Source organism: Podarcis raffonei, chromosome 8, assembly GCF_027172205.1.
Source record: "Podarcis raffonei isolate rPodRaf1 chromosome 8, rPodRaf1.pri, whole genome shotgun sequence".
Lineage (NCBI taxonomy): Eukaryota > Metazoa > Chordata > Lepidosauria > Squamata > Lacertidae > Podarcis > Podarcis raffonei.
In genome coordinates this window covers 27,393,715-27,417,468 of record NC_070609.1, presented here as the reverse complement: position 1 = coordinate 27,417,468, position 23,754 = coordinate 27,393,715, and the positions used below count along the sequence as shown (strand labels likewise).

Below are 23,754 nucleotides of genomic sequence, written 5' to 3'. Positions count from 1 at the left end.
GCAGGGGTCAGCAAACTTTTTCAGCAGGGGGCTGGTCCACTGTCCCTCAGACCTTGTGGGGGGGGCAGACTATATTTTTTTGGGGAGAATGAACGAATTCTTATGCCCCACAAATACCCCAGAGATGCATTTTAAATAAAAGCACACCTTATACTCATGTAAAAACATCAGGCAGACCCCACAAAAAACCCAGAGATGCATTTTAAATAAAAGGGCACATTCTACTCATGTAGAAACACACTGATTCCCGGACTGTCTGCGGACTGGATTGAGAAGGCAGTTGGGCCACATCCAGCCCCCGGGCCTTAGTTTGCCTACCCATGGTATAGAGTAAGCTACATCCCACAGAAGATGAGAGCAGAGGGAAAGTGGTTTCTTAACTGCAAAGGAGGGCAGGAAAAGCTAAATTTGTGGACTGGCCCATATCTTGAAGCAGATCTGTTTTTCAGCTGTGCAGCCAAATCCTATGCATGTTTATTAAGAAGTCTCACAAATTTCAGTAGATTGGAGGATCACAGCTTTAGACTTGCTACAAAAAGACCAATTTCATAGCATCCCTTCTATTCCAGATGTCCAAGTGTGAGTGCTGTTGCTTATGTAGAAGCAGACTTAAGGGAACTCCAAAAATCTTTAGGGGAGAAACACCCCAAGCAGTTCAACCAGGACTGAGTGAGGTGGGAGGGAATGGAACGGAATATCCTGGAGGAGGGCATTGAACACTCCAGGCAGCAACATTGTGTTGCGGGACTACAGGCAGCAACAATTGATTTGTAGCACTGAAAGAGTGAAAACAAAGGGTTGTATCCGACCACTCCAAGTAGACCCAGTGAAATTAATGGATCGAAGTTTTGCCCATTAATTTTGACGGGTCTACTCCGAGTAGGACAAGCCTTGTTTACAACCCTGTGGCCCCTTAAAAGACCAACAAATTGATTATGGTGTAACCTTTCTGTGGTGCGCGGAGTATTATCCTGAATTGCAAGCGCGCTTATATTATGGTTGGGGTGAGAGAACTGGTAAAAGTTAAGATCCGGAGGAAATGAAACGCAAAAAAAACTACAGACGGTGATCACAGTATGCTTAACAGTGTGTAATGAGGCCGTTATACTGAGCAACCGGCATCCTCCTCCTCGCATCCTAGGAGAGGGCCGCATCAGTGGCGGAGCTTGCGCCTCAGGGAAGATGCTTATGCCCGTTTCCCGCCCTTTCTTGGAGAGCAGCCCAGGTAAGCGGAGAGCGGGGAACTCCCGCGGCTCCCCTCCCCTTTCCCGCACGGCGCGCATGCGCGGAGAGGGACCCGAGGGGTGGGCTCCGCCGCCGCCGCAGCTGTTTCCGAGCGGAAGGGCGACGCGGGGTTGCTGGGAAGCGGCGGCTTCGCCTCGCGGCGTTTCTTTTCTCTCCCCCCACTCCTCACTCGGCGCCGCCGCCTGTTTTTTTCCGAAGGCGGGTCGCCCCTGCTCACCCCGAAGCGACACAAAGCCCCCCCTGCGAGGGGGGCGAGGAACGGCCTGCAGGCCGAGGGAAGGGTAAGCGGCGGAGGGGGAGGCGGCGGCGTTGGTTGTCACAGGGAGAGGCGTGTCAGGAGGACGTGCGAAGGGAGGGAGGGTTTCCCGGGAGGGTTTTAATTTCTGTCATGGCCGAGGAGGAGGAGGAGGCGGGTCTCGGCCTCCCTGCCAGGCATCTTTCTTTCCCTCCCGCCCCCCAGATTTTTAGAAGGCCCAGCCCTTGGGGCGGTGTGGCGTCAGCATGGACGGCAGTGCCCCTGAGCAGGTGCAGAGTGCCTTCCCCCTCTCCGCCTTGAGGGAAGGGCAGAGGGGTGGCCGCGGCAGTCCGTTGCAGCAAAAGCCGTAAAAGAGGCGTGTGGCGCCCTAGAGGAGGCCGACAGCATTATTATGGCGTAGCGCAAGGTTTTTTGGGGGTGGGCTGCAGCTTTGCTTCCTTAAATGCATCTGATGAAGTAAGACTCTCCAGACCGTGAAAAGGTTACGCTGTGGGAAATGTGTTGCAGCACAGTCCTAACTATGACTACTCAGAAGTAAATCCTGTTGAATTCGGTGGGGCTTGCTCCCAGGCAAATGGGGATAGGACTGCAGCTTTAGTCTTCAAATTGCATCACAATATTATTTGTTGGTTTTGCTATAGAGAATTTATTCTCTTATCTCCGCATTCCAGTACTAACTACAAAATTGGGGGCTTCTGGGAGGAACGGCTTTTAGATCAAATACTGTACTTGACTCTTATTAATAGCTTTTGTATAAGATTATCCATTGTGCAGAGCCATTTAATGCTCTTCTCTGTGTGCTGTACACACACACACACACATTTTATCTTATTTTAAAACAGGGCTGGGGAATATGTGATGTTGCTGAACTCCAGCTGCCATCAGTCCCAGGCAGTATGGCCAATTGTAAGGGATGATGGGAGCATCTGGAGGGCCACAGCTTGCTTATCCCTGCTTTAAAACTGTCAGTTTGCCTTGAGTGCAGTATATTCAATTGAAGAGTACAATATAAATTGCCTGAAACATGTTTGTGCAGAAGTAGCACCTGCTGGTTTTTCTTGGAAGCTTGTGCAGGATTGCAACCTGACAATGTAGTTGTATGCACATGCCCTCAAAAGTAAGCCGCACTGAGTTTATGGGACTTTTCCCCAGGTAAGTGTGTAGTTAATTGTAACATTAGCCCCTTGTACCAAAAATAGCTTACCAAAGGACTTTATCCCTACCTACTTTAAAAAAAAGCCTTGCTAGGCCTATTCATTATTTAGTAAAATGTCTTAATGGCATAATAAATGTGCGAGGTTGATAGTAGTAAGTCCTCAGTCTTTGGCATTTAAGAGTCTTTTTTTCTCAAATTGTTAAATGTTTCCCACAAGGATCAGGTTGTTGATGGAGTGGTAATAGTGGAGCTGATTACCCACCCTTCACCATAAGGCAGCTGGCCGCACACTAATTTTAAATGTGCAGACACACTCCTGGCAACTGCCAAAACCAAGAGTACACCTAAGCTGCAAACCTGAGTTTTTAGGGGAAGAGTAGGTCGGCGGTTCGAATCCCCGCGGCGGGGTGCGCTCCCGTTGCTCGGTCCCAGCGCCTGCCAACCTAGCAGTTTGAAAGCACCTCCGGGTGCAAGTAGATAAATAGGGACCGCTTTCTAGCGGGAAGGTAAACGGCGTTTCCGTGTGCGGCTCTGGCTCGCCAGAGCAGCGATGTCACGCTGGCCACGTGACCCGGAAGTGTCTCCGGACAGCGCTGGCCCCTGGCCTCTTAAGTGAGATGGGCGCACAACCCCAGAGTCTGTCAAGACTGGCCCGTACGGGCAGGGGTACCTTTACCTTTACCTTTACCTTTACCTTTAACACCCACCACAGGTCAATTCCCTATTCCCTGATCTTTCTTTCAACTGACCACAAACACCTCTGGCTTGTCTGGATTAAGCTTCAGTTTGTTCACCCTCATCCAGCCCATTACTAGCACTAGACACTGGTTGATAGAAAGGAGAGGAGCTGTCACCTGTGGCTACCAGGTTAGTGCTTAGATGCAGGGCTGTTGAAAACTGATAGATGCATCCAGTATAGTAACATAAATTCTCAGTATGGTTCAGCCCCTCTCATGGCAAAATTTGGGAATTCCTGGACCAAAGTGATTCGATGCAGAGGGCACTTTGCCTCTCATATCTTAAGGAGCTATAACTATGATTTTTATTTTTCAAGTGTTTATTTGTTAAAACATATCTGCCCCACCATTACACTTGAAAACAACACTACCTAGGCAATTCAAAGCTTTCTTAAAACAACTCGGTTGAACAGCAATAAAAAACAAGACAAAAATACATTGACTAAAACGGCATCTACTGGTTCTATGCTTGTTGCTCAGAGTGCATTATTAAAAAGCACATATAAAACAAAACTGTTTTAAAGCAGATGCCTAAGGGCACATAAAGAGACAGCTAGGCAGACTTGCTGTGGTATGGAATTCCATAACTTGAGTTCCACCTCTGAGAATGCTCTGCCTCTGTTGCCCACCAGGCCATACCTCATATGGACACAGAGCAGAGGCCCAAAAGCATCCAGACAGGTTTAAGAAGGTGGAAGTGGGCCATTCAGACAGTTCTGTGGGCTATACAGTTGGGCCCATTCCTCCTTCAATAGACAAGGTTGGAGAGCACTTCAGGCATACAAGTCGAGAATCCTTACACACACAAAGAGAGAAACACCCCCTCCTTCCCCATTCACCAGTGTAAAGTGAGCGAAATGTGAGTGCATTTTGATTTTTCAGCTGAGAAAGCAGTTGATTTGTCCTCAGCAATAGATTTTAATCTCTGATCTGCTGTTCCTGCTACTGACCTTGTTAAATCTCTCTCTGGCTTCTCTTCTTTAAGCTGCAGGCTCCTGTGCAGACAGTGCCTTCACTCAACATAAACAGCATGTGAGCTGGGGGTAGATAAGCAACAACTCCACTTAACGCCTCTGGCTGAGTGACTTGCCAAAGAGCCCATCGCTGTCATGCATGGTTATCCTTGGTTGGCTGAGTTGTGATATCATTAGCCGTGTGTCTGTTGACCTTGTCTCAGAGCAGAGGAGGCTGCTGAAGGCTCAGCTTTCTATCACTTTTATCAGACCTGTTGCTGCTGAGGAAGAAATTTTGGTGGCTTTTTTCTTCTGAAGAATGTAACAAACATAAGAGGAAACTAGAAAGTCATTGGTTAGCACACTGGGAGATCTTATTGATGCAGGTACCAATCTTTTAATTAGACCTAATATTACCATCACTTTTCCTTGTTTGCTTTCTCCTCCTTGCAACCCACTATAACTGGAATTTCCTTCCACCTGACACTCTTGTTTTTACATTGAAGTGCCTTTACCCTGGCTTTTCCCAGTGTAGACTTTTCCTTTCCTGCCTCACATACCTTGCATCTTCCTTTTAGGGTGCTTGTACAGGGACAGTTTATAATTTTTTTGCAGAGCACTTAGCACTGTTAGCGGCAAGGTTATTTATAAAATATTATTAATGGTCATATTGCTTTCTGTAGCACTTGTATAAAGTGCATTACAGTCATACTTTATAGCTGTGATGCATGTGGCTATTGTTTCCCCTTTAAACATGGACAAGCTTAGGTTGAAAGCTGGTTTTTGCTTCTGGTGGCTCTATTGGGATTTGAACCCAATAGTCATATGCAAGCCAGTGCCTTTTTGCTCAGAGCTGGCAAGCTGTATTAAATCTGGACAATGTTTCATTTGTAATCACTTCAGATAAAACTTGTAATACAGATCAGTGGATCTAAGGGCTAAATGTTCTCATGTGTGATCACTGCTGCTTGCTTGTAGTAGACTATATGTAAGATATGTAAGACAGTATATGTAATTTCTCATGGCAAATGTTAAAAGTATAGTAGGATACTGTATCCTACTCCAGTCTTGCCCAGTGGTGCATAATTCTGGAAAGTTTTGATATAAAAATATTTCCTATGCAAATCAGGTTAATTTGCACTGGAAGCTTTCCTGATGCCTTGGGAAATTATTTGATTTAACAAGTTTATGCTATTTGTATTTGGTAACAAAAACTAAAGATGTTGAAACTTCCAAGCTTGTCTAAATTTTATTTGCAGTTGGCATCTATTCACTGTTACTAATTAACTTGGGAAACAAAAGAATTTCTGCAGAAAAACAGAGCACTGGAAAACAATCTTTTTTGGAAACTTTTCTGCCCCACATCACTGGTCTTATTTTTGTAGAGGCCAATAAATATCCTTCAGAGGATGAGTTTATGTTTTCCAAGTAGATCCCTAAAACCAAATTGGTCTAGTCTCTAGTGAAATTTGGTGAAATCGGAATTTACGTCACCTTTGAGAAGCTTTATACCTTGCTTATATGGTTGGTTGTAGAAATGGCAAAATTGTTATTGGGCAGCATGCAAACAAATAGCTGAAAGGGGAGAAACTGGAATACAATATGTTCTAAACAGCTGAGTAGATACTTTTGGAATATATTTCCCATAGGCAATTCCTGGTGGTCTCTTATTCTTTCAAAACTTTAGGGTTTCCCCCCCTGTCTTGGTAAGTAAATGGGTTTTTCTTTCTGCAGAGTCAATCGTATGAAAGTGGGAACAACTACAAAGGTGTGGATTGCTGATTTGTTCTATATACATTTGTGGTGAATGTGACATCACCTAACAACTCCCATCATGAGAAATAGCTGAATTCCTTTTGGTTGTCCTGTGAGTCCCATTTTTAGAGAAGGGAATGCTGTAATTCTACAGCAGCGCTTGCCATCTTCTCTGGGGTCTCTAATTCTTATATCTCAGTTTAAAAGGGTAGAGGGAGACTAAAAGGAAGAAAGGCCCTGCATCATCCCTCTGTTGTGAAGAAATCTACTGTCAGCATCCAAATCTAACAGACTCAGACAATTTAGGTGCATCAGCCTTACCCTATTGTGATTCCTTTGACAGATTATTAATGCTTAGGTTGGATTGTATGCTTGGTAGGCTGGTTACAAAGGGAGAAAACTGGAGGAGAATCTTCAGAAATTGTAGTATATCTGTGGCGGAGCTGCTGACTCAAAAGTTCCAGTTTCCATTGTGGTTACTGAACTATTTGATGCATATTTCCTAACTAAGTTCCATCTTGATGGAAGGTACATTAGGGTACCACTTGTTTATTATCTGCTGCAAGGTTATACGGGCAACCAGCCGTTTGCTGGCCAGAAGGGTGGCTTAGCTCTCATTAAAGAAGGCATTTGTCTTTCTGCTTGAAACATTAGTCCTTCTACCAGGATAATATTCAAACACAAGGATAGTCAATGTGGTCATTTCCATAAGTTCTTGGACTACCACTCCCATCATCCCTATTCATTGGTCATCCTGGCAGGGTCTGATGGGAATTGTAGTCTAATAGCATTTAGAGGGCACCCTTGCCTCGTTCTGATTGTAGCAATTGTTGGGCAGTGAAGTTAACTACCCCGGGAATTTGCAAAATCAGTTGCATTAGGTTTTAAGACAGTATATGTGCCTGCCAGGAACAGTTTCTGTAGAGTGTATTCTGCTGCACCATGTGTATGGTGAACTACATAATTGATGATATTCTGCCTGACTCTTAAGTCTGTGAGCTAGTTTAATCCTAGAATACAGTTACATAACTGCTTAAGATGTAATTGGGATTCTTCGTATCACTGCTTATCCACTTTAATGAGACAAATTTAGAACGTGCCCTTGTCTATGTTCATAATGAGCAGATAATTTTCTTCCAAGGGTGGAATACTATGAAGCTAGTGCACAATCTGGAGCTGCAGTTTTGACCTTTGACTTACTTGTTCCTGTTTGGTCAGAGATGGAAGCAGATTCAGTAAGTACACAGCTGTTAACATCATTTTTTATTTTTACTTTTGCAATATTGAAGACCTTTAAAGTTTGTGTTTTCCAAAACATACTGTTCACTTTGAGAATATGGCTCTTCTGAATTAGGCTTTCTTTCCAGGGTCTATACAATTTCTGGTGCTCGTGAGACACTGAACTCATCCTTAAATCCAACTGAACATTGATGGAATTCAATTTCCGAAATCTCTTGGGCATCTTTGAAAACTGTACTTTTGTAAAATGATGATGATAATAATAATAATAATAATGTTCTTGTGTTCAGTGTGTATAATCGTGCCTGCCCACGTGACAGTTTTCTATTGCAAAGCTCCCCAAAAGTGAGAAAGTTAAAAGCTTGCACCCATTTTTTTCCAGGGGTGGCTCTCAGTCTGAACGTATGTTAGGTGAAATAAGGAGGGAACGCGTCCCCATTGCTGAGGCAAATGGGCCGATTCCTTGTTTTGTCTCATGCTTTTTTAATTGTCGCAGTGCAAATTGACAAATGGGGAATGCTAGCCTGGTTGGACACCCTTAGAGCAATGTGATTGGAACTTAGTGATGACATCATGTAGCTAAATCTGTTAGACTATGTGGTGCCAGAGTGTCATTGCATTCCAGTTCCCATCAGCCCCAGCAAGCCAGTGACCACGGATGATGGGAGTTGTAGTTCAGCAACATCTGGAGGGTCAAAGTAATAACTCTCCTGTGGTGAAGTGAATGCTTGGACTTTCCTCCTTCATGTAGCCTAGTCCACGTTTTCAGCAGTATATATTTTAGCACCAGAAGAGATCCTTTTGCTGTCCAGATGTTACTGGATTATAGATCCCATCAGCACTGACCATTGGGCTTGCTGACTGGAGCTGATGGGAGTTGGAATTAAACAACATCTGGAAGGTCCCAGGTTTTTTACCCATTTTCTAGCAAAGCATTTGTAAATCAAGGTATAAACTCTTTTACTTAAAATGAGAGGTCAGCTTAGTGTCTGTTTTATCAGAAATGTGTTTTGCAGCCTTGGGGCATCAGTAATAGCATGAAAAATAAACATTAAAAAATGTAATCGACAAACTGACAGGTGGCCTAGGCCCCAAGGTATGTAGGGGTGTATTTATAGTACCAGCTGTTGACAACTTTTTTAATGGATTAAACAGAAGTTCTCTCTTACTTTAAACAAAGTGACCTTAGCCACTCTAGCAAGGAAAACATTTTAAAATAATGGATTCAAACCACAATTCCCAGAATTGTGTCAAGGCAGACACCTCTTAATTTTTTACTATCAAAATTGCATGGTTTGTGTTATTTAGGCCTCCTTCAAAGCCCTTGCCATTGATTGGTTGTGATCAGCATACAGAAATAGGTTCCTGCACATAGTATTGGTGTTAGAGAGGGTGCAATACATGGCAGGATAGAATGTGGTCAGAGTGGAAACACTTGCAGCAGTCTGCTAGTTCATTAGCACAGGTGTCTGTATGGGATGGTTTTGGTGGCCTCTCCCAATAACAAACTGACTGCAAAAAGCTTCTGTCAACTGTTTGGCAGGGGTAGATGCAGTGACCAGTTCAGCAGGTTTTCCCAGGTCCCTTTATACTGGAGTGATGGGGTTCTGATCTCTCACAGGCTTCTGATCTCTCTCCTGGGGCTCTGTGTCTACAGTAAAACCCAGTAAATTGCACAGCGCAGCAATTGCTGTGCTTCTATTCCTCTGGGCCTGGGCTATTCACAGTTTCATCCACAAAATGAGGGAGACTATCTAAAAACTGAACTACTGATTATTGGTTAAAAATATCATTACGTGTTTTGTTTTGACCCTCAGACTGTCCCAATTTGGCAGAACAAACCTTATGGCTCGGCACGCAGCTTTGTGAGAAAGATTGGGACAAACCTTCCTTTGAAGCCGTGTCCTAGAGCATGCTTCCAGGTAAAATACTGAAGTTCAGATGAATTTGCACACCTGTTCAAGGCAGGTTTAAATGCAGAGCCCTGCTCTTCAGCCTTGCTTTGCTTAAAAAAAGAAGTTTCTTTTTATTGCTACGTGTCAGTCTGTCAGAATTCTTCGTAGAAAGGCAATAATTACTATTCCAGCAGTGATTTGATGGTTTTTAGCCACTTCCAAGCCCGTATTTTAATGACTTTTTCCTGTAATGAAATAAGTGTAGCTTGTGACTTTCAGGACCTGCATAGGAAGTGTAGCATGCTTCTAACTAAATAAATTCTTTTTGCTACCCTTTAGGATATGTTGGCATACGATTTCTTGATGTAGGGTGCAATAGCACTCTCATTTATAGCCCAGTACTGTTCATGTTTTCTCAAAAAGAAGTTTCTTTTACTTTAATGGAAGCTACACTCTGCTAAATGTGCATATATAGGACTGGCATCCTGGGAAATGGGGTGCAGCTCCTGAGAGAAATTTGGCTTGGTGATCTAAAATCTTGACAGTCCTACCATAAGCTTTAATTCTTTTTGCCTTAATGACTGCTTCATATGCTGGTATATGTACGGACTTTATTTGGACACAGCCTCTTCATTCTAGGAAGTCCTCAGCTAGCTATAGTTTCGTGCTTGGTCAGAACTGGGAAACCATGGTTAACAAAGCCTGGCTCGATTCAAAGCTGCCAATGATAGTTTCACAGTTCAAATGAAACAGGCAACTACAGTTAATGGAAGACTCAGTTGGTTTGCATGCTGGCTCATGCAAAGGAGCTGCATATGTGGCTAAAAGGTGCAAAATGTGTGTATTGTCTGGCCACTGTTGGAAATGGAATGCTATACTGGGAGGACCCTTGCTTGTCTAGCAAGATGATGCTTGTGTTTGTATATTGATAGTTCAAGGTTAGGTTATTTTTAGTTTATATGCTGCGTTTCCAGGGTGGACTGTGCCCAACGTTGCTCACAGTAAATAGGAAAATTACATGAAACCAGAAAGCAAGTCCTAACATCCTCATTATTATTTTGAGGGGGGGGGGTTTAACGGGTCATGTAGGTGGGGAGTGTTTAGCTATACTAGAACTTGTTTATAACCCCATAAACTTAGAATTCAGATAATGTGTGTTCTTGCCTTCTCGGACTTTGGGGCTAGGGGTTAGTATGTCTTCCCAGCTGTCAAGCAAGAGAGCTTAGCCTGGGATACCTAATAGCAAAGAAAGTAGGCAGTTCTACATAACCTCTGCTGCATGAGGCTCCTGAACTCCAGCATTAATTTCTCCAGCTGTTGAGAAGCTTGCAAAAAGGTAGATAGTTATGTTGTGTTGTAGCAACTCATTACCTCATCTTCTTGCCACTTGCACTATTGTAGGCTTCAGAGGACATACATAGGCCACTTTTCCAACTCCTATGTAACACAGAGATGCTTGGAGGGCTGCTTATAAAGTATTAAAATGTGTGCACGATGTGTCCCTTTTGGAAATCATAAATTTGCAAATACCCTATCATTGCTCACTTAGGTTTGGCTAATTGTTTGTCTAGTGCATGATCACCTCTAGTCCCACGTAACACCTCAGAGGAGCATCCAACCTTCAAGTTGATGCAAATTAGCTACAGCCTCTAAATGATCTGTAGCATGATTGTTGGTGCTGAACGAGTTGCCCACACATCACTCCGTCTAATAGTGGAATCAGTGCTGCTGTGCCAACAGAGATGGAGCCAAATCAGGGAAAAGGGGGAGGTATTGGCAAGCTCAGGGGAACCCCAAGGTTCGCACAAGGCAATATATATATATATATATATATATATATATATATATATATATATATATATATATTAAAAGGTGAGAAGGCGCAAACCCTTTTCCACCCCTGCATGTACTGAATGGACACCAGGATCCAGGGAATGTTGAGTGACAGCTGGAAAATAAAAATGGCAAATAAAAACTGAAAGGAGTCACTTGGGTTGCTTGGGTCTGTAATGGCTCATGGTATCCTGAAAGAGGTCATGGCTGGCTGGCTAGAATCCTGACTCAGACCACACCTGTTGGGTAATGAAGATATATTACATTTTGCTGCAGGTCCCGTCTCTCTCCTTAATACAGAACTGATCAGAAAATGATTCTACAGCCCCATGATAATGCTATTTTCTTTTCCTTTCTGTTCCTCAGGAATTACCTAATGTATCAGATCTTTATTTAAATGACACGCCCCCTGTCCCCACTCTGGCAGACGTAGCATGGATAGCTTCAGATGACGAAGAAACATATGCTAGAGTCAGGTACAAGCCTTTCTCCTTTTCTTCTCATGCCTCCTGACTTTCCTTCTTCCTTTCTTGGTCAGTTATTGCTCATGATCACTTCCTGAAAACAGGGCAATATTGAGGTGGCTTCCTATCTTTATCTTTCTTTTAATAGTAGGTCTTTCAAGGTAATGAGGCATGGGTGCCATTTCAGAGAGAGAGAGAGAGAGAGAAAACCTTTTCATATATCTTGGCAACCAGAGAGCGAGAGAGGTGCTCCAGACCTAAGGGATATTCATGTAAGGTCAGAAACATGGAGTAGGGGACCAATTGGTGCTCATGTTGAAGAAAGAGTGACATTGAATTAGAAGTTGATTCTTACACAAAGTGCTAGGGGGAGCTATTGGTGTAGGAGAAAATCCTGCATGAAGAATTGAGCTACTTAAAAGGTTTAGGCAGGTACAGAAGACATTTGCAGGACATACCAATATATGGATTGTGAAGTGGCAGCAGGCAAACAAAGAGGAATAAGGGCTAACTCATACATGCACGATGATTCAGGTTTGAACTGCTTCTATTGGAAAATACTATTTTCAGGTGGTTTCAAAGCTCTGTAGGTGGTGTCTAGGCTATCTTCAGCCTTTTTTATTGTAATTTGTCCTAAATACCACTCATATTTCAATGCTTTAAGACTTAAATTTTACTCAAGAATAATGCTATTGAAATTAATGAACCTAATTTAGGGTGGAATTTCATGCTAGGCGTACTCAAAGTAGAACCATTGGAATTGATGGACTTGACTAAGTTAGGTCTATTTCAGTTTGATGTGCTCTGAATAGATGTTAGTTGAACTCCACCCTTAGTTATGTTCATTAATTTCAGTGGGTCTACACGGAGTAAAATTTGGTTGAACACTTCTTCATGTCTTTATGAACTTGAATTAGGGATAGTGTTGTCTAAGAAAACATTGCACCATGTCTTCATGTCTTTATGAACTTGAATTAGGGATAGTGTTGTCTAAGAAAACATTGCACCATGGGTACATATTCAGGTTAGTTTGAAGTGATGGGAGTTTGAGAGATAAATAATGAGAGAGAAAAGAGACTAATGGGTAGCTAAAAATGGGGTCCTGTAGTGATGAGAGAAGGGCCAGTCACAGCTAGCAAACTTTGTATGATATAATGAGCATGGACTACTATTATTCACTGGGGCCAGTTTCATTTGAATTTCTGGGATCTTGACTTGTAGGACAGACACTCGTCCACTAAAGCACAAATGGAAGCCCACGCCACTTTTTGTTATTCAGCGGAATGCCTCTGTCCCAAATTTGAGAAAGCAAGAAGAAAAGCTGCTGGCTTTGAAGAAACCAGGTTTACCCGCTTTGAGTCGGACAACAGAACTCCAAGATGAACTGAGCCACCTGCGTAGTCAGATTGCTAAGATTGTATCAGCAGAGTCAGGTAAGTACCCAGCATCAAGCGCTCAGAGGAAACATCTCAAAATCTTGTGCACTAATTTGAAATGGGGTGGGTGTGTAAGCGTTTGCAAGCCTACAAGAGTAGATACAGCAGATGAGCAAACAACTTGAAAATTATATTTCCATTTTGATAACCAGAAGTTGTGGCAAAGAGGATGGTAAAAATTTGTTTTTTTATTGTGAAGAAAGCATGATGCGTGTTTTGTCCTGTTCTCTTCTAATTTGGGGTGGAGATTCTACTCAGAACAAACACATTAAAATTAAGTGACCTAAGTTTTGCTTATTAATTTCAGTGGGTCTGCTCTGAGTAGGACTAGTATTGGATACAGCCCTTGGAATTGTTTGTCAGGTTTGACAAGTATATAGTAAGTTTGGAGATTCACTTAGGAAGTGCAGTAAGGGTTTGCTGTCTCTCCTGGTTGTCAGGTTGTTAACAAAATGGCGCAGATATGACTAGTTTAAATTTGGAACACATGAAAGGGAGCAACATATGCAGGTGTTGCCTGCCACCTTCCTTTGTTTGACCTCATTCCACAAATTTCCTTAACTTTCTTGTGTGGCTGCTGCCTTTATTCCATGTTGAGAGGGTACCAGAAAACTTTGCCCCTTTTCACTGCAGTGTCACAGCAGTAGGGAACCTGCGACTCACAGGCAATCAAGGGTTAGGTATTCAGACATAATGTTGAACTGTGTAATGCCCACATTTGAAATGTGTATTTTGTAAGGGCAAGACTATGAGAAGGAGCATGGAGCACGGTTAGAATAGATAAAGTGCCAAGCAATTATAGTCCGGCAGCTTTTAAAGATCACTCTAATAGCATAGTATAGCTTGAAAGGTGGGAAGTTCTTATTCTTTCCTGATATTAGTTGTATTTCTAGGGCCATCACCTGAGTAGCTGTTGATATTAGACACTGTGTGGTTTTTCTCCATCATGTAGCTTTGGCATTATTCCTTGGGGCCAAAAAGTGTTCTGCCTACCAGGCTTATGTGCTTAATTTTAGATATTCCACAGTCAGTAACTAATTTCTGCAGTTGGTTTCCCCCCCTAAAGCCGGTTTTGTAGCAAAAACTTTTATTGGTTTTTGCCAGTTCATATCAATCTATTTGATTACAGCAATTTATTTATTTTTAAAAAGGGGACAGTAAAATTCCAAAATCATTGCTTGTTTAAAAATATTATTCAAGCTATTACTATATTAGAGAAATGAAGTCTGCACTAATTTTAAAAAGTTTGACACACATTTCATACCCTTGTTTGTCCATCCGTTCCCTAAATCAGAGGAGGCCATACTCAGTACTGACTTGGACATATAGCTGAACCGTAATTGAGTATCATGTGCATCAGCTGTAGTGAGCCTCATGGTGGCGTGTGGACACACCATTCTCCTGCATGCCAAGAGGAAGAGGCTGAAAACTTCCTCTTCTGATTGAAAATAGAGTTCCTTGAACAAGCTAGCATTATCAACCACAATTTGGTTCTTTCCTGTTCTGTCTAATCATAGTTTAGTCAGAGCTTCTGGATTCAGACATAAACTCCTGGTTAATCTAAAATCCAAGGCAGAAGTGTTAACGTCTCCTCCTACTGGCATGCAAAAGAGGGAAGCTGGGGAGCATGCAAACTGAAGACTAACCACAGCTCAAGCACATAACTCTAAATTATGGTTTTATCATTAAGTTTGAACCAGCCCTTGGTCTCTTTGCCACAGGAAGTAAAGTTGGCAGGAGCCACAAAACAGGGCCCAGCTGTCCAAAGAAACCCACATTGATGTTTCCTTGTGCACTTTGAGAAATAAAGATTCAAAGTTTTTGTTTTATTTACCCATTACTATTAACCGGGCATCTGTCTCACCCGCTTTAAAATGCTATGGTGCTTTTTGGTTCCATTTTATGAGTGGTGACATTATCAACTGGTTTTATTGTATTTAAGCTCTGTATAATGTGTGTGCCCCTTACAGCATTTTGATAAACAGACCAGACATAAATGAGAGACTTATATAATGTTAGAAGAAATTGCACAGAATTTGTCACAAATTCTAATTTATAATGGCCAGGATCCTATGATTTCTGCATCCCCAGTTTTTCAGGCAAAATATTTTGCTTAATTTTTAATACAATGTAATTTGCTTATTTGTATTATTGTTGAGCCAACCATTTGCATGGTGCTGTACAGAGTAACAAACAAAAAGACAAAGTCCATGCCCTGAGGAGTTTACAGTCCAAAATTTACTATGGGGAGTGTCAGAGGGAGAAATAAAGGTGAGAGTAAAAAGGAAAGAAGATGCATTCTGCTTCATTCTTCTTCATGCCCTTTTCTTGTAATGGCCTATGACAGGGATGGGGAACCTTTTCTGGCCCGCTTGTTATCTCCTCACCCCCGATGGACCAAATTTGACAGGGTGGTGGGGCCACCCACATCACTATGATGTCAGGTGAAGCTTCCAGACAGCTTCTGGAAGATCAAATGGGGAGGGGGCTTCTTGGGTTTGTTAAGCCACAGTTCCTCTTATGACTAAGCTTGTAAAACAGTTGTGTTTGCACGTAACTCTAAAGTCAGTGTTGTGAAGCACTGATCACAGACTGCCACCGTTGCATAATATTCCCTTAACAGAGCATCAAGGTAATAGATTTCCCAAAGATATTACCAGATGACTTTGAACTTAGATAAGGAGTTGTGTTTGTACCAGCACAGGCGATTTGTCCATTTAGATCAGCATTGACTGGCAACAACTCTCCAGGGCCTTGACAAAAGGAAGGTCTTTCCCATCACCTACTGCCATCACCTTTCCCATCCATTTTAGCTGGAATGCCAGGGATTGAACCTGAATCCTTCTCATGTGCTTTGTTCTCCTTCTGTGATATCCATTTGAGATCTTGCACCCGAGGCACATGAGCTCTCACAAATGTGTGTCATTCTAGACCAAAAGACAGGTATCCTGGTTCCTGAAATTGTTTCAGAGTTATGCTTTCCACCCTCTCAAGGGTGGCTCTTAAGGAAAGTCGTTCAGTAGAGGTGATTGTGTGCACAGGGCTGGGTTGGTTCTAACTGGGAAGGAAAGGATGGGCCTTGGTTGATGCCAAAAGTGGCCTCCTGTGACTGTGGGCCAGTTCTTTTCCTATCTGTGATATAAGGTGAATAACAAGCTGGCTCTGAGAACTTTGTGCTCAGTGTTTGGGGTGGCAAGATAGGAACAAGATAATCTTAACAATATACATTGAAATACTGCCATATAGAAGATGGTGGTTGTAATGGGAGGGTGTGAGATGGAAAAGTGCTTTACCCCTTTTGCGGCATTATAACCAGCATTTGAGTAAAGGCAGGAGGCAGGCTTATGTCCATGTATGGGGAGGTTTGCCAGTATATAGGCTTGGCGTACATGTTCTGTTGCAGAATATAAAACCTGTAGTTTGGCACTAGGTTTATGTCAATGTGTATTGTTTTTTTTTTCCAGCTTCCACTTCATTAACACCTGATTTATTATCACCAGGAAGTTCAAATGTCTCTTCTCCCTTACCTTGTTTTGGATCCTCATTCCAGTCTACAACTTCCTTTGTCATTAGTGACATTACAGAGGAGGAGGCAGAATTAGAAAGCCCAGAGCTTCCATCTGTTTCCATGCTTTGTTCTGCAACCTCTGAATGTTGTAAAGCAGACCCAAAGGATTCCGACGACGAAGATTCGGTGTCCCTGTCCAAGGCCAGCAGTTTTGCCGATATGATGGGCATTCTTAAAGACATTCATAGGATGAAACAGAACAAAGACTTGTAAGTTTTTGTTTGTTTGTTTTCTCTTTTTCCATCCCCAAAAGTGTCTCTCTTTCTTTTCTGATTGGAAGCTTTGCAGTTTTGCTTTGTGTGATCTCTGCTGATCTTTAGCACTGTGACTGATATTTGCAAGGGTTAGTTCTTATGTACTTTCCCTGCATCACCATAACACAGGTTTTTTAAGCCTTTCTTATAATTGGCCTTACAATATTGATCTCTAAGGACAACTGTGCAAATCAGTTCACCAAAGTTGCTAGCCTGCCTGTGCTTATCACAGTCAATTTTGGCTAATAAGAAAAGAATCAGTTTTGGTAAAGCTTCTTTGCCTGACTACCAGGGCAACTTAGTCACCATGGTCAAAAAAACAAGTAGGTTCTTCTAAACTGCCTCCAGATTGAAGTTATTATAACCACTGCCCTGAAGATCTGAATGTTCTAAACTAGCGATGGGGAATCTGTAGCCCTTACAATGCTATGGACTGCAACTCCCTTCATTTCTAAGCATTGGCCATGCTTGCTGGGATTGATGGGTCAGTGCGTTTGACTGTTAACCAGAAGGTGGGTGGTTTGAGCCCACCCAGGGGTGGCTGTGGTCAGAAGTCCTGCATTACGGGGGGTTGGAACAGATGATCCTTGGTGTCCCTTCCAACTCTATGTTTCTATTATAGGAGTTGGACTCCAACAGCCTTTGGAAGGGCCATAGGTTCCCATGAGATTATTACTATTCTAGCAGCAGAGACAAGGGTAACATGAGAGCTACAGGTCGGAGGTTTTGCCTTGTCTCTTCCTGTTTGCCTGCTTCTCCCTCTGCTACCTCCCAGATTGCCCATTGTACAGTTTATGGTTAAAATTGCCTCACTATGTGTCATTCTGGAGATGAGTATAAAATGTTGTACTTTGATAAGCAAAAAAACCACTTGCCAAGTGTTCTGCAAGTTTCTAGGCATGAAGCCTTCCTAGGTTGCTACAATATATGCATATATGATTACATGATTAGCATGTTGTGGCCCTTCAGATGTTGAACTACAAATCCCATCACCTCTGACTGTTGGCTATATCTGATTGAGGCTGATATGATCCAGGGCGCCACAGCTTCTCTATCTCAGGATAACGGAGACTTTAGTTTAAATCCTTAGTCAACCATGTTATAGCCATTGGCTCCAAACAACAAAACCTGAACTTGTTTCTTACGGTTAGTGGGTGAATTAAAGCTAGCCATTCTTTATCGCATAATTGTTGTAAGGGTAAACAGGGATCACCCCCATCCATGGATATCTTCCTGAGCTCACTGGAGGAACAATAGAATATATAACTAAAACAGTAAGCTGGGAATGCTTGCTAAATAATAGATAGTTTTTTACATGCAAGTTTTTGTGTTTTATTTATTTAGACTATTTATATACCACCTTCCAACAAAAAAACACCCTTTTATGCATTAATATTGGGCAAAAATTAAAACCTCTTTCAAGCTAAACTTTTCACTATTGTTTCATCTGCACTCTGTTTGAACATAGTGTTTCTTGAGGTTTGGAGGGTTCAACAGGCAGATGGTATCATAAGTTGAATTCATTAGAGAGAGGGAAGTAAGGGGAGCACATTTAACAATAATTACAATATTTCTTATTCATTTAATGCACAATCCAGTTAGAGCAATTTAATTCTGGTAATAAGCAGTGAGATACCATGGAAACATTGAATTAAAGTGTAATTTGTTTGATCAGCTGCCCTTGGTTTGTCCCTTCTGGTTTCTTAAGGAACAGAATATTATGCAGAAGGAAGAATCACATTCTCATTTGAGCTTTCTAAAAAAATTTGCTTGAGTTTATTGGAAACTGGAATAGGATTCTCAAAGCTGAAATTGATCTCTTCTCATACTGCTTGTATATCTGCCAGATTGCTGCTGTTGGGGTTATTCCTCTCTATATATTAACTTTTAAGAAGAAAAATCTCAGTTACAGTAAAAGCGGTGCGATTGCTACTGTTTTGACCTGTTGCAAGAATTAGCAGCAATTGCTCCACCTCCTTTCATAAGTCAGACTCATTTGCCTTCAGATTTGAGTAACTTACAACATCCAGTAACGGGGAAATTGCATTGCTGTTCTTCCAAACAATATGTAATGCATCTGTACTTGCACTTGTTGGACTAATATAATGGTATTCCTTGAACAAGTAACTGCTAATTTTTTTATTAGACTTTATTTTCAAATCTCAGGTCTTAACAGAACTTGTACAAAGTCTAAACTTAAGCACATAATAGCAGAAAGTCTATCTACATCCATAACAGTGTTTCACAAACTCATATTTGTGACCATGATTCTTCTAAAAGAGAGTCAGTAGTTTCCATAATCGAGTAAACATAGCCATATGTAGCTTTTCTTTCTTGAATTATACTTGCAGCAATTGCCTCCATGACTATTTGTTTCTTTTTTCACAATTTTTTATTTATTTATCCCTTCCACCAAGACACTCAGGGCAGTCAGTGTACATAGTTTGACTTTAAGCAATCCCTGGCCCATTCTTATTAAATAGCTAGACTGGGAGACAATAGCAAAGGAATACAGCGAGGCATGGGGGAAGAGGGGCCAGTTTTAGCATAGCTCAATCAAGGTGCTCTCTCATTTTTATACCAAAATGTGGCACGGATGTGAATCAATACAAGTGGCTTGCCCTGTCAGTGTCCAGTTTGGACCAAAGAGCATAGGGAAGCTACCGTATTCCATCTAGCCCAGTATTGTTTATTCTGATAGGCTGCAGGTCCCCAGAGTCTCAGGCAGAGGTCCAGCTGTGCCGTCTTTTCTTAACTGGAGATACTGGGAATTGAACCGGGGAGTTTCTGAATGTAAAGCTTGCAGCTAAAGCCCACTTCCCTAAGGCCAGCGGCTTTCGCTACATATTTTTTTAAAAGAGGTTTATCTTTAGTTTTAAAAAGCAATCCAGATTTGTAGAACTTTTTTAAAATGCCGTTTTAATCTGCCTCTTGTGTCTCGTCAAATTATGTTAGTTGCATCATATGTAATGTGCACATCCCTCCTTGCCATACCCACAATGACCTGAATTGTGAGTGCTGGAAGTCCATGGTAAAATGATGAGATTAGCTTCCTTCTTAGTAGAAAACAGGAAATCCTGCTTTCTCCTTTTTAGCAGCAAATGGGACCCTGCCCTGGCAGAAATGTGTGTCCTTTGTTGCAGGGTGGAAGGAACTCTGGACAACAAATGTTGCAGAGTATACGTAGCTACAGCAGCGAAGCTCCTGGGCACATCTGAGACAAAGAGAATTAAGGCGCTTAAGAGCTGCCCCCTCCCTTTGTGCTTTGCAGTGAGCAGCAGCAGACAAGGGCTATTATGGGAGAGAACTGTTCAGCTAGGTGCAGCCTCATCCTGCTGAGCAGAGGAGACGGTTGCAAACACATGTTGTCAGATGCCCACGGGAATGTTGGGACTGGATCTCAGCACTACAGCTCTGCACAACTGGTCCCTCGGACAAAATTGAATAACCTCTGATACAATGAAGTATGAATCAGAGAGGTTTGCCATTATCCATTGTGCCAGCAGTTTGAGGAAGTTTAGTCTAAGCATCTGTGAGAAAAGCAAAGAGATAAATAGATTAGAGGAGTTTACTGGTGCTTTTGCCAGTCTTACTGATAAATTACAAGAAGTTATAGAAATTAGAGTGGGTGTCTGTCAGATGAATTTGTAGAACAGCAGAGTCAAGGGTTGCCCTTGAAGCTGCTTCGTCTTACGGCAATGCAGACCACTGCATTTCTCCCTGTGCATGACACAAATTTAGAGCATGGCGGGTGGGTAGCTATAGCTGGGCTTATTCTTGAATCTTTGAGTTGCTAAAGTGCTATCAGAATATAACATTCCTTAATCTGTAAGTTGCAGAAGCAAGCAGGGCGTGACACTGTGTAATGAGTGCAACACTTTGGACTTGCTCTTGACCCAGCATATGCTGACTATGAAGAAATGATGAGAATGGTGATAAATGGAAAGCTGTAATTAAATCCATTTTGGACAGGGAGAAAGTAGCCAAGTGGTGCCATTCACTTAAAAAAATAAAGGAAGGTGCAGTGCTGCTGTCATTCAGAATCCTTGTGAAATGGTTTGCCCTAAACTAAATGGGTCAGTTTGCCTCCTTTCAATTTTTCAGGGTGTGGGTTTTAGTTTAGGAACTGTATGCTAATGGCTGAAATTTCAGAAGCAATGTGGTGGGGGTCCTAGGGTTCACATTTCTTACCACTTTTGAAATCTTGAGTCCCATTGTCATGCTTATAGATGAGGTGCTTAAAGAATGGTAAATATATAGGTGCCCCCTTCTTTTTAATCACATGCTTATGCATGTTGTAAGTTCTAATATACTCTAGTAATGGTGAAAACAAAGGAAAATAATAAATCTGGACTGGTTCACACAGAACAAGGAAGTGAGTGGCTTTTGTGTCAGAGATTTTTATTATTATTATTATTTATTACCAACTTATGGTTACCATGAGAGAGGAGAGGAATCTGCCAAGTTAAAAGTCACAAAGCCGGTATGATGAGCCTGTGGCCCTCCAAATGTTGTGGGCTACAGTTCCTGCCCCCATTGGCTGAGATCAATGGGAGCTGGGAATACAACAACATCTGGAGGACCACAAGTTTCCAATCTTTGGAATGAAGGAAGAGACAAATGTTCTTTTGCATGGAGGAAATCCTATGACTTCTGTGCCTCTTGGGCTCAAAATGACTTTTCTTTGTCCCAAAGCATGCTGCTCCTATTTGAGGTTGGCACAGTATGAAGGAACTTGGTAATGTATGCAGCAAAACTGAAGAAAAATGGTTGGAGTCCTTTTGATAGATTTACAGAATGATGTTGCTTAAAATCATCAATATTTAAGTTGTTTTTTGGGGGGTGGGGAACCACCACCCTAAGAATCTACCAGGAGAAAATTAATAACGTTTTGTAGAGAAGCCTTTCATTTGCTTACCCATAGGGATTCCCGCCCTCACCCCCTAGTTAATTAAACTGGTAAACAAAATTATCTAGGTATCAGGGGAACGTAAGGTGGTTGAAAACCAGAGCTACAACAGATGTGAGTAAACGTGTTTGAAATAAGAGAGCTAAAATTTAAAACTGGACAGATTCCAGATCCTTATGATGCTTATTGTATAAAGGAATCAATGTTCTTTTGCACACGCAAACCGCATACATTTACCTCAGAGACTTTAGTTGTTGCTGTGCGCTTGAAATTCCACACATCACCCTGTAGTAGCCCATATTGCAAATCCATGCGTACAGACATTGGTGACTCTTCACTTCTGCATACTGTGCTGGGCAGAGAAGCAGGTGGTGAATTGCTTCTGCAAGAACAGGAATGAGAAACCTCCCCCCCTCCCCGCCCCCAAATGCTGCTGAACTCCCAACTCCCATCAAGCCCAGCAATTCCTGGCTAATGGCTGGGAATTATGGGCATTGAATTTCAGCAATATTTGGAGAGCCAAAGGTTCTCCACAGAGTTGAGTGTGTAATCTGTTCTTTATTGTGCCAGCTTCATCCTGGTTTTTGTACTTTTGCCAGAAGGTAGGCTTCATCCTTGCAGATTTTTTGGAGAAGTTCTCTAACTGTTACTAATTCTACTCAGACAATAGAATAGCACTTCAGGGTGCAAGAGAGAGATTGCTTTATTGGGTGCTTCCTCTCCCCCATGACATAAGGTTCCTTGCACATTGAAAATTAGCCTGTTGGAGGAATCCAGTCTAGCATTATCCTTGACAGTTCTGTCGAGGGGAGGAAGCCATTGTCTGGTGCATCCAGTGCATTTTGTAATTTGTGCATGTGGAATGTCGCACAAATAATCATGGGTGCCTGTGGCATCATTAGGGATCAGCGAAATCTCTAGAAAGGCCCTAAATTTGCTAGGTAAAAACTTGTATGCTGGAAGTAATTTTTAAAAGTCTTTCCTATTCTTACTGCTTACCTAATATTAAATAAATGGGATTTGATGGTGACAAGAATTAAAAAAACACAAACCAGTAAGAGATTTGGAATAATAGCCCCTTTGTTGAAAAACATGCAGTTAAACCACAACTAATTTGTTAGCTTACTTTATTTTATTTTTTAAATCCTGTTGAAGAAAGCAATTGGGGATGGTGGAGCAGAATGTGGTTTGCACTCCTGTTAATACCCTTCATCTTGTATCCTCCTTTCAGGAACAGAACTTTACTGAAAGAGGAGGATCCTGCAGTTCTTATAGCAGAGGTTTTAAGAAGAAAGTTTGCCTTGAAGGATGAAGATGTAAACATGAAGAAGAACTAAAATTATGCTCACTGGTTACCTTGTAAAGTAAATTATCGTTCTCCTAAGATCTTTCTCCACAGTGGCTGCCTTCCTTGAACATCAAAAGTCCTTTAGGGATTAGGTTTCTACTCTGTATGTGCGTGTGTTGGAGGGAGGAATAATTCCTACCCAAGCAGAACTGTGAATTTGCTGTTTTCCACACAGCCAAGAGAGACTTAAAAAAGGTAAATGGTTTTCCACATTTTGAACTGAAGCATTGTTAGCAAAGTAGCGAGATGAATTAAAAAGGATCTATTCATAATTTTGCTGCAATTCTGAAGCCTGTGATAACTTACTGATAGAAATGTATCCCTTCCACATTCAGGTAGAGATGTTTTTAAAATTTAATCATTGAAAGATGCATTTTCTCTTTTTCTCCGGACTTAACTTTTCAAGGCGATCAAGTACCTTTTCAAAGTGGATAGATATTCCAGCACTGGCTGACAAGGAAAGGGAGGCACACCATATAGCACGTGTAACCAGGTGGACAGGTGGTAAACTTGCAGCCTTCAACCACATGCTTACCAAGTGTTAGGAAGGCTACCTCCCCTCCAGAGTGTTTTTTGGGGGAAACCTAGGAGTGAAAGTCTGGGCAATGTAAGAAAATATTGACTCCCCATTAAGTACATGCATTACAAGTGAGCTTTAGCATGGCTATCTGAATCCATCCTCTTGTTGACTTGGAGAGAGAAGCCT

At 42.0% G+C, this 23,754-nt stretch overlaps 1 protein-coding gene across 8 annotated transcripts; it reads left to right on the top strand.

Moving 5' to 3' along the window:
- Nucleotides 1–1,298: 1,298 nt before the first annotated feature.
- Nucleotides 1,299–23,320, top strand: MTFR1L (mitochondrial fission regulator 1 like). 8 transcript variants are annotated; one of them, XM_053398738.1, is made up of 9 exons: nucleotides 1,299–1,526; nucleotides 4,380–4,733; nucleotides 7,244–7,337; nucleotides 9,159–9,263; nucleotides 11,436–11,545; nucleotides 12,755–12,966; nucleotides 16,434–16,746; nucleotides 21,487–21,529; nucleotides 22,932–23,084. In XM_053398738.1, exons 3-8 carry the CDS (start codon nucleotides 7,323–7,325, stop codon nucleotides 21,518–21,520), a joined length of 789 nt encoding a protein of 262 aa, XP_053254713.1. In that variant the 5' UTR covers nucleotides 1,299–1,526; nucleotides 4,380–4,733; nucleotides 7,244–7,322; the 3' UTR covers nucleotides 21,521–21,529; nucleotides 22,932–23,084. The 8 variants fall into 8 exon arrangements, with proteins under 8 accessions (XP_053254713.1, XP_053254707.1, XP_053254708.1 ...); XM_053398732.1 differs by lacking the exon at nucleotides 21,487–21,529 and adding an exon at nucleotides 6,329–6,408 and having other exon boundaries at nucleotides 1,300–1,526; nucleotides 22,932–23,320; XM_053398733.1 differs by lacking the exon at nucleotides 21,487–21,529 and adding an exon at nucleotides 6,082–6,115 and having other exon boundaries at nucleotides 1,300–1,526; nucleotides 22,932–23,320.
- Nucleotides 23,321–23,754: the final 434 nt, after the last annotated feature.